The sequence below is a fragment of the Solanum lycopersicum genome, chromosome 12 (assembly GCF_036512215.1).
Source record: "Solanum lycopersicum chromosome 12, SLM_r2.1".
Taxonomy (NCBI): Eukaryota; Viridiplantae; Streptophyta; class Magnoliopsida; order Solanales; family Solanaceae; genus Solanum; species Solanum lycopersicum.
This window is the reverse complement of record NC_090811.1, coordinates 50,107,567-50,119,223: the sequence shown is the minus strand read 5'-3', so window position 1 is coordinate 50,119,223 and position 11,657 is coordinate 50,107,567. Positions and strand designations below refer to the sequence as shown.

The window sequence follows — 11,657 nt, the reverse complement described above, 5'->3', positions numbered from 1 at the left end:
GGACTTCTTATCACATTTGAATGCCAATTCCTTTTGGATGAAATAGTAGTTTGAGAAGATATTTCTTCAATTGAATTAACTATTAAAATAAAATTCCCAAATTTAAACACATAATCATAAACATCTATTTAGGTTGGGGACCTTTCAAACTCAAGATAATTTTTCTAATGGTACCAATACGTCTTGGGTATTGGGTCGTCCTAGAATAATGTGTTAAATTATGGTTTTGACCTCACTCTATGCTAGTTGACTAAGAGTGTATTTTTAAAAGACTGTATCCCAAGTGAACAACTTCAATTAGAACTATGATAATTATTGGACATATGTGGAACTAGTAAAATTGTCACACATTTCAGAAAGAGTAATATATAAGAAAGGCCAGTTGCGAGATCACAAAACCGTCCATTAAAATACACAAGATCATGTCATTTAATGGAAATATGTCATGAATCCAAGTGACAGTTAAATATCCTAATTTAAACATATAAAATGAAACACAAATAAAGAAAGTAAATTACTAATTATTACATTTATGAACAGAGTCAAATAAATCAAACAAATCTAATGGCTTAACCTAATTAAATCTCCAGCAGAATCGTCATTTTTTTATAATGAGAAAAAATTAAATTGATTTCAACTTTTAAAGAGTTGTCACTCAATTTTATTTTATTTTTAAGAAATTAAGAGAACTCGACATTTTAAAATAGTGAAAATTACCAAAAATGACTATGAAAGGGTAATTAAGTAAAATCGTTCAAATATCATAAAAAAATATTCATCTTTAAGGGATTTATCATTAAGTTAAGGGAAAAGACACCCCCACCCCACCCCCACCCCCACCCCCAAACTTGTCCCCAAAAGTTAGTTACATACTTAAAATATTATGACGATCTATTACACAAATTTACTATTTAAAAGTGAATTTATCTATCCCTGAGGCGTGTAACACCACTATCACAATATGTGATGTATTACACTCGCTGCTACATCACTATCATGTCAGCGTCATATCAGAAATAAAATAAAAAGTACACATTTTTATTTTTAATTAACTTTTCTTTTGTTAACTATTATTTTGCACTAATTAGTCTCCAATTAACTATTAAAATTATCCAATAATTATATTTTCTTCATAATAAAATTACAATAAGATGAAAATTTTAACAATAGCTTCCAAGAACAGTAATCGATACATAAAAGCGGATTTATTGAGTAGAAAATTTTTTCGTTCCCTAAAAAAGCCCGCCATAGCTACAATGGCTAAGAAACCCCAAAAAATTTTATCCCACTAATGACATTAAGAAATCTTTTATTAACAAACACAAATCAAAATCCACAAAAATTAAATTGATAATGAGTAATTTGCTAAGCAAGCTGAGAAAAAGTTGAAGAATGATAGATTTTTGCTTAAAAGAAAGAGGAGAAAAATCTGCTTCCTCAAGAGGGTGTGGGTAGGAGGAGTGGGAAGAGTAGGAGGAGGAGGAGAGTACAGTAGGGTCTAATTGAATTTTTTTGTACTTAGATAAATCTGATGCGCCTATTTTTATTTTCTTAAAAATTATTTTTGCCACATTACTTTTAGGAGAAAATAAATACACTTTTAAGTCATACATGTATGTAATAGGTCTCATAACAATTTAAGTGTGTAACTGACTTTTGGAAACTAGTTTAAGGGGAAATCTATGCCTTCTCCCTTAAGTTAATGTTGGAGTTAAAAATACAATTAAAGGATAAATTTTAGGAATCACATAGTTAAAATATGAAATTACAATTTATCCCTCTTTAGTTTGTAACCACATTAATCCCTTAAAAACTAACACAGATCGTAGATATAATATGTAGCTTGAATACATTAAAGAGTATCTCGGATACATTATAACATAAACCAGATACATTAAAAACTCGCTCGGATGCATAAGATGTAGTTGAGGTATATTAATAACTAGGTCGTATGCATTATAAAATAAATTGAATTCATAATATTTAGCTATATTAAAATAAATACTGACTCGGATATATTAATATGTAGCTCGGATAAATTAAATACTAGCTTGGATATATTAATATTTAGCTCGAATACATAAAAGAAATAAGTTAGAGGTATTTATAAGAAGAAGGGGATATTAAAAATACGAAAAAATAAGACGTGTATTTCTCTAATTTTTCCTAAATTAAATCGAAACAAATGAAATAATAAAACTGGGCCCAAGACTAGTTCTTGTACGCCTGGCCAGTTAATTGGGTCAAACTGCTGCATTTTAGGCTTTTTGGGCATTTTCAGCCCATTTTTGCCATGTTGTATACTTAGCTGTATACCCTGTATATTCAGCATGTAAATTCCTGTATTCCATGCATATTGCATGTACACATGCAGTGGCGTAGCCACATACTGTCAAGGATGTCCAATTTGACACCCTTCATTGGAAAAAATTAGCATATATACAAGTAAAATGATATACGAAATGATTAAGTAACCTATTTTGGACACCCTTAACATAACAAGTTGCTATTTTTGGACACCCTTAAAAAAATTCCTGGCACCATTACTGTATACATGCTATATATCTGCTCATTTTTTCCCCTCCAGAACCTTTATCAGCTCCCTGATATAGTCATCTAATTATCAGAATAAGAAGACTAATTACATTAGTAACTATAAATTAACTCATCAAGAAAGAAATTAATACGTACTAAGTTAAATAACCATCTATTTATCAGAATAAGAAGAGTAATTACATTACTAACTATAAAATCAACTCATCAAATATAAATTAATGCGTACCAAGTTAAATAATATTTTTACTATTATTTTTTACAATAATTTTCAAAAATATCTAGAAAACATGAAAGCCATATATAAATCTATATGAAAAAAAATAGAAATACATAATTCTTTGTAAAATTAAAATAAAAAACTTAGAAAATGATTCAAAATATTTTTGGATTTTTCAAAGACGATTATTTAAATTTGTTTGAGATTAAAGAAGTTTGATAATTGATTCACATGTGGAATGGCAAAAATGGATGTCAGAAACACCAATGTTTAAATTTGAACCCGAGTTTTGATTTTTTTTTCTTTGTTTAGCTACTTTGTAATAACTTTGGACATGTAATATCTAAAAGCCAAACAAAAATAGTAAATGAACTTTGGACAAATTTGCCTAAAATTTAGATAATAAAGTTTGAATTCAGCTACATGAATAAAATTTTAGGCAAAGTGACTCAATTTCAATTTCAGCCATATGAAATACAAGGTGGTCCAAAAGTACTTGTGTGTATTCCGGCACTAATTTTGCAATTTACTACTTTCAAATTAATTGAAAGCTTTTAAATTTTGGAGGATTTTACCTTCTTTTATTTTATTCTTCCTTTTCAATGTTTTCAGGTAAAAGAACACAATTTTTGTTGTTTATAAATGATATTTTTCCTATATAAATCAATATTCACAAAGAATAAAAACATATAAAAGGTGGATTTCCCTTTTAAAAAAAATTTCTAAACAAGAAAAATAATATTTATGTAAACGAAACAATAATTTCTCTTATTTTGCATGAGCGAAGATATATTTGTTAACCATTACTTTGTATTCTTGTAAAAAAAAAAAAAATATCGTCTCAATCTTAAGTGTGACTTTGAATGAATTGAGAATTATTTATTAAATAATAAAAGTTATGGGTATGGTTATACGATAAATAATTTTTTCTATCTTTTATTACTCAAATCTACAATCAATTGTTAAGACAGGCTAATGATATTTCTGGTCTAAATCATAATTAATTATGATAACTCGCAACTCATAAAAGTGTAGCTTTTCCAAAATTTAATAAAGAAATCTCACTCTCTTGATAATGACAACAATCCAGTGATAACTAAAGAAATATATATTCATAACTTAGAACACATTAATATAGACAATTTACAACACATTTTTTTGCTATTTAAGGAGTGTATTTGATCAATTTTTAGCGAAACATATTTTTTCAAAAGTTTGTCTACTTAGAGAGAATTTTTTTTCCCTCGAGTGTTGTAGTAAATGAGTCAAATATAGGCGGTAGGGAAAAGAATCATTAGATTATATATTTTAGTAACTAAATTGTCACTCATTGCAAAAATAGAATAGATATATCGGAAGGAGGGGGGTTATACCACCAGTACCTAGCCTATAAACTCTCTTCATATTTTTTTTTAAAAATAGCTCATTATTTGTATTTTTTTAAATTTCAGCTCTTACTTCAGAGAAATCTTTGGTCTCGTACTTCTTATATGAATAATGCAATTTTTTCTCCTCCTTCATTTTCAATACCTTCTCGTGTATTACTTCAATGTCCTCTATGCGATGGAGTGTTTCATACTCATATGGAATTCATGAATCATGTACTAACTACTCACCTATCTTCGTATGAGAAAAATATCATCCTATATTCCCCTGTACATGCATACAATCCTTTTTTGACAGGAAATCCACCATCAGCTCAACTTACTGCCCCACAACATGTGAGTTTACATAATGCTATCCTACATTCTCAAGTATTTGCATGTGAGACATATTTGAAAAAAGGAAATTTGTCATCAACTCAACATACAACCCTACATCATGCGAGTTCGCAAAATGTTATTGTACGTTCTCCTATATTTGCATCAAATACATTTTTTCAGGAAATTCAATCAACTCAGCCTTTGGCTCCACAACATGTGAGTTCGTGAATAAATGATGGTGTAGTTATGTTTCAACATCATCATCGAATTGTCACCATCCGATAAAAAATGACAGAACACCAGCAATTGATAGACAACAAACGGCTAGGAGCAACACTGGTGTATCGATAAGCAGGGACATAGCACTGCCAATGAGTATGCTACAAATGGAAAGAAGAAACGAAGTTGGAGGTTCAAATTCAACATTTAGAAACTCAAATGAGGCAATTGCTTCTGATACAAGACCATTGATAAATCAATTAGATGTTCCTGTTTCATCAAATGTTGATGAACTAGTTAACATAGCTGAAGAACAAAATGATTTTGATAGAATATGTGGCTTCACTTATCAGTCAATGGACCAGGTCCCTTGACACACTAATAAGTATAAATAGAAAGTTAAATGCAGTTTGAAACAACAGAACGATTTTACGTGGAAACCTCCTTGCTTAAGGGAGTAAAACCATGACCTGTCTCTTAGGATTTTCAATCGTTTTCACTAATCTTCACAAGCAAAAGTGAAACACGATTACAACAAATGTGAGAATAAGTTTTTAATCTCACGTTCAAGCAATAGTCTCTATTGCTTAACAAGCATAAGTAGAAATAAATCTACCCACTAAGCTATCCCACTTAGACAACTTAGAATTTCAACACTACCCACTAATTCCTTTATAGTTTCAGGAATAGTTTACAATGTAAGACCAAGAGAATATATTCTTAAACAACTAAACTAGATGCTCCAAGGATTTCTGTTGTTGTTTGAATAATTCTGTCGTTTGTTTGCTAATAGCCTTTGCAAGTGTTCTCGAAAAATTCTTTGTCAAGTTGCAAAAACTTCAAATGATGTTTAGGAAAGTGACTTTTATATGGACAAGTCACTTTCCTTAAACTCTTTGTCATTGGTTGGAGAAGTCTGACTTTCCGACGCTGTTGGGAAGAGTGCACCTACTTTCTGTACCTTCTCCAGCTGGCAGTCAACCGGCTCGTCACATTGAGAGCCCGATACCTTTACAAGTTCCCTGAGTTTGCTTCATCTTCAACACTCAAGTAAGAAACCTGATACCTTTACAAGGTCTCTAAGTTTGCCAAATCATCAAAACTGCAAATAAAAGATTTGGACATAAACTTGAAGATTTAATTAGTGTAAATATGATGTGGATCTTCTTTGTAACATGGAAAGGGGGGAGAGGGGGGGGGGGGGGGGGAGATTCTAAAAAAATCACCAAGTTTGGAGTCTTTATTTTAATTTTATTTTCTCTATGTTTGTCCAATAAAGGGCGTCTAAAAATGTGAGTATGCTATTTTATTTTTTTTCAACAAATATTTGCATTGATTTTAATAATCTAAATCGATTTGTTTGCATGCAAATATTTTCCTATTTCCTTGTCAAACATATTTTTTTAAAAAAATAAAATTTATTGTTTGAATATAATTAATTTAAAATTATTATAAAGAAAACTCAAAATATTATAATAATAAGAAGAAGACAAGAAGTATAAGATAGAGGAGATAAATTTTCTTATTCAAGTCTGTCTTCCAAATGGTGAGTGATTCTCTATTATAGTGTTGAGATATCACTTCAAAATATCTAATTAATAGATACATAGTTATCTTGGAAGTTCTTATCACCTTGGAAGCACCTATACATGAATTTATTTAATAGTGGATAAATCTAATGGATAATCCACATATACTATACAATGAATTTACAACACTCCCCCTTCGATATCTATAGATTATGTGCTTCGTTAAAACCTTACTAGGAAAAATTCAGTGGGAAAAACCCTAGTGAAGGAAAAAGAGTACACACATCTCATAATACGCTTGAATTTTGCCTCGTTAAAAACCTTACCAGGAAAACCCAACTTGGGACAAGACCATAGTTAAAGGAAAAAAGTACAACAAGTATTTCACTCACCCTGATGAAAACATTATTTGATATATCGGAGATGACACATTTCAATATTGTATCTCAACTTCTCAAACATTGATATTTGCAATGCCTTAGTGAATAAATCAGCAAGATTATCACTTGAACGAATTTGTTGAATTTCTATCTCACCATTTTGTTGAAGATCATGCGTGAAAAAGAGCTTTGGTGAAATATGTTTTGTCCGATCTCCTTTGATGTATTCTTCTTTTAATTGAGCTATACATGCAACATTATCTTCGTACATTGTGGTTGGTATATTCTTTTTCAAAGAAAAATCACACATTTCTTGAATATGATGGGTCATTGATCTCAACCAGACGCACTCTTGACTTGCTTAATGGATGACTATTATTTCTCCATGATTTGAAGAAGTGCTTAACAACGTTTGTTTCATTGATCGCCAAGATATTGCTGTGTCTTCACATGTAAATAAATAGCCTATTTGTGATCGAGCTTTATGATGATCAGATAAATACTCTGCATCTGCGTAACCAATTAGTTTTGACTTGGATTCATTGGAATAGAATAAACCCATGTCCATAGTCCCCCCATAGATATCGAAGTACGTGTTTAACACCATTTCAATGTATTCTTGTTGGGAGGAACTGGATCTTGCCACTAGTCTTACTGCAAAACAGATATCTGGTCGAGTTTTGTTAGCAAGGTACATTAGTCTACCGACTGCACTAAGGTAAGGAGTTTCATCACCAAGAAGATCTTCATCCTTCTCTTGAGGTACAAATGTAGACAATTCTGCTTGAATTGCATCCTTCCATTTCGGCCAATCAATGCTCTGTCTACATTTGTGAACAGATTTTGGCTCAAAATTTTCCTCTGGTTGCATTATGTCAATAGCAACATTATAGGCAAATATGTTGTCAATCATAACATTATTTCGGTTACACAACTTTCTCGTTGAGACATAATTCATTGAAATTTCATTATTTCAGAAGTTTGAACCACCTCACGTATTTCATCATGTGTTATGACTTGGTCTCATCTTGAGAAATTTCTTTCAACTCATGATCATCTGAATCATTTATTTCTTTTCTCTTTCAAGGATTTTTATCCTTGAAACCAATTGGTATATCGCGTTTCAGATGTGGTTTAGACTCATTTGCCTTAACTATTTGTCCTGCCGGGACATCAACTCGAACTGGAGCATTAGCAGCTGAAATATACAATTTAGTAATCCTTGGAAGATTAGTAAATGCATATGAAAGATGATTTGTAATAGTCTGTAAATAAATTATTCTTTAAACTACTTACTCACATTGATTTGTTCGAGGATCTAGATGAGATAAAGATGATAAATTCCAATCCATCTCTTTTCCTAACTGCTTATGTTCTGCCCCTACTGTTGGGTATACTGATTCATCAAAATGAAAATCACCAAATATTGCCTTAAATAAATCTCCAGTCATAGGCTCCAAATATTTTATGCTTGAAGGAGATTCATACCCAACATATATCCCCATCCTTCTTTGGGGCCCCATCTTTGTGCGTCGTGGTGGAGCAATTGGGACATACACCGCACATCCAAAAATTCTAAGATGGAAAATGTTTCGCTCTTGACCAAAAGCCAATTGTAATGGGGAGAATTCATGATAATTGGCCGGCCTTATGTGCACAATTGCTGTTGTATGCAAAATAGCATGCCCCCGCATAGATACTGATAACTTTGTTCTAATTAGTAATGGTCTAGCTATCAATTGCGGACGTTTAATCAATGATTCTGCTGAACCATTTTGAGTGTGAACATATGCAACTGGATGTTCAACTGTTATACCAGTAAACGTACAATAATCATTAAATGCCTAAGATGTAAACTCAGCAGCATTATTTAGACGGATTGTCTTTATTGTATAGTCTGAAAATTGTGTTTCAATCTTATTATTTGAGCCAACAATCTTGCAAAAGTCATGTTGCGAGTTTATAATAAACACACATGCGACCATCATGTGGAAGCATCTATAAAGACCATATAATATTTAAAAGGGTCCATATGTAGGTTGAATTGGTCAACATATATCACCCTGTATACGTTTCAGAAACGAAAGGGATTCAATTCAAACCTTAACTGTTGATGGTTTAATGATCAACTTTCCTTGAGAACAAGCAGCACAAGAGAATTCCTTTGATTGAAGGATATTTGGGCTCTTTAAGGTGTCCCATGTGAATTCTCACTGATTTTGCGCATCATATTAAATCCGGGATGGCCCAACTGGTCATGCCAAATGATAAAATAATTAAAATTAGTAAATATTTTGTTTACTACGGCATGTGATTCAACTGTACTTATACTTGTATAGTACAATCCAGAAGAAAATGCAAGTAATTTTTCATGCACAATTTTATTCTCTACGTTAATTGTAGTAATGTAAAGGTATTAAACCTTTCCTTCATTTGCCTTCTCAACGTGATAGACATTTTGGTGAATAACTTTGAAACTTAATAAGTTTCATTGAGACTTACTACAATATAATGCATTATCAATGTCCAATATTGTCCCTCCAGGTAGTAATACGGTCGCTCTTCCAGAGCCCTTAATTAATTTTGTACTACCTGATATTGTGTTGACATATGCCATTTTCATAACCAAATTTGAAAAGTATTTCTTTTTATAGGGGTTGAATAATAGACAGGTGCCTCACTTGCAGATACAACCCAGCCTACAGCTCGTATTAAAGTCATTAGGTTGACTATATGAGGAAATCTCTTTTTAAAGAAAATTTCTATATGTCTAGCCAGTTCCAAGCATTCTTTTTTTACATTAAAAGGACATTTAACTCATTATATAGATTGTCAGCCATACTGTATGCAGTCTTCCCATAGACCAAGAGCATTAGGAGTGATTTCACTAAATTTCTATGAAGAAGGGGGCATACATATTTGATAATAATAGAACCATCCTTCCAAATTCTATTCTCAGCGGCTTTTAAGTACTCTATAAGCTCCGATAGAAAGAAATCGTAAATATCGTTTATACGTAGATGTTCTGAATTATGAACTTTAGTAGGAAAAAGATTTGTATATTTAGCAAGTTCGAAATCTAACATAAAGTAACTAATTATCTGATAAGCGCTACGCTTTTAATATTGTATGTGTTGTTTCACTATCAAGAAGGCATACATCTCCATTACTCATCTTGAGTCCAACTGACAACGAGGAATATCAATTAATTTTCATTAAAATAAAAATACATTAGAAGAAGTACGAAATAAAACTAACAACGGAAATTTAAACAATTCAACATGAAGAACATGATAACTAAAAAGAAAATAAGTAAAATATTAACAGACTTCATTCCCCAGCTAAAAGATCAAACATCAGTTTCGATTTCCAAAGAAGTCATCAACTTCCATATGAGTAATGTCACCAAGGCCATAAAAAACATCATTCTTGATAGCCAAATTTGCTTCAATATGCTTATCATATTTCTGAGATGTTCCAGGCTTATCATCATCTTTAAGAGTCATATGTGACTCAGCTCGAGCATTGGAGGAGGAAGCACCAATTTTATTTGCTTTCCTTTTAAAGGAATTTTGGTAGAGCTTAACAAAATGCTCATGTGTGGGACATTCATTCTTCCAATGACCTTTCATGCCACAACGATGACAATTACTTTACGAGGGGTTATTTTGAGAACTCATGTTGTTCTCCCTTTTATTATGACCACTACCTCGATGATTGGTGTATCATCTCTTATCTTTGCCACGTCCCCGTGCATTATTATAGTCCCAATGATCATCTCTTTTTACTTAAGATTGATCACATGCTTTTACCACATTTGCCTCTGGTAATGGAGCAGCTCTAGTAGGACAAGCTTCATGATTTTTCATCAAAAGAGCATTACGTTTCTGAGCCACCAAAAGATATGAGATTAATTCAGCTAAGTGAATCTCAACATCGAGTACCTATGAAAGATAATTCTTTCCAGAAAATACTAATGCCACAAACTCAAGTTTGGATAAATTCGACATAATGAGATTATGAGATAATATGTGAATTAAATAAAAATATTTATATAATACCTTTGCAAGTAGCAACTTCGTGTTGATAATATATGACAAAGAAAACTCAAAATATTATAATAATGAGAAGAAGACAAGAAGTATAAGATAGAGGAGAGAAATTTTCTTATTTAAGTGTGTCTTACAAATGGTAAGTGATTCTCTATTTATAGTGTTGAAATATCACTCCAAAAGTCATCTAATTAATTGATACATAGTTATCTTGGAAGTTCTTATCACCTTCGAACCACCTATACATGAATCCATTTAATAGTGGATAAATCTAATGGATAATCCACATATACTATACAATGAATTTACAACAAAAATATTATAACTGAGCAGATATTTCAATTTTCGACCATGAAATTATGTGGAACACTTCATGCGCGACTTTTCACCTTGTTATTTTCACATCAATTCCCCTACCCTCACCCAAAAAAATCATTGCGTCAAAGAATAACAAATCTTTGTTTTCCTCTTCCTTTTTTTTTTCTATTTTCTAATAGTTAATTTAAAGTCTGAGATAGTTAATTTAGTAAGATCGATTTTGTAATTCAGTCTTCAACAATAAAGTTATGATTAAAATTCAAAAAGAGACCAGTCTGCTTTAATTAATATTGAAGCACAACATAAAAAGTTACTTTTCATCTTTTATGTTTTTAATTTGAAAGTTATAGAATCTTATCCGTGAATTTCTATAACAAAGTAAGGTTGAACTTTACGACCCCGAAACAAAACGAATTCGGCTTGATACTGCTTGCTCTTTCCGTTCCTTCTCTTTCAGAGTGGATCACTCTTTAATGAAACTAAAATCATTCGCAATATAGTCAAACCTCGTTAGAATGGTCATATGTTATAACGAGATTTTATTATAATGACCGGATTTTTCTCCATAGTTGACTTCTCCTGTTATAGCTATTTCTCCATAACAACTCTGTACCTAATAAGAGTAATATCCAATATAATTTATAGAACTATTTTATAAAATTACACATATATGATAGTCATAC

General features: G+C 31.4%; 1 protein-coding gene across 1 annotated transcript; it reads right to left on the bottom strand.

Annotated features, from left to right (window-relative positions):
* Positions 1 to 6,965: 6,965 nt before the first annotated feature.
* Positions 6,966 to 7,517, bottom strand: LOC138340405 (secreted RxLR effector protein 161-like). The gene has a single exon (XM_069292128.1). It carries the CDS (start codon positions 7,515 to 7,517, stop codon positions 6,966 to 6,968), a length of 552 nt encoding a protein of 183 aa, XP_069148229.1.
* Between the last annotated feature and the right edge of the window lie 4,140 nt (positions 7,518 to 11,657).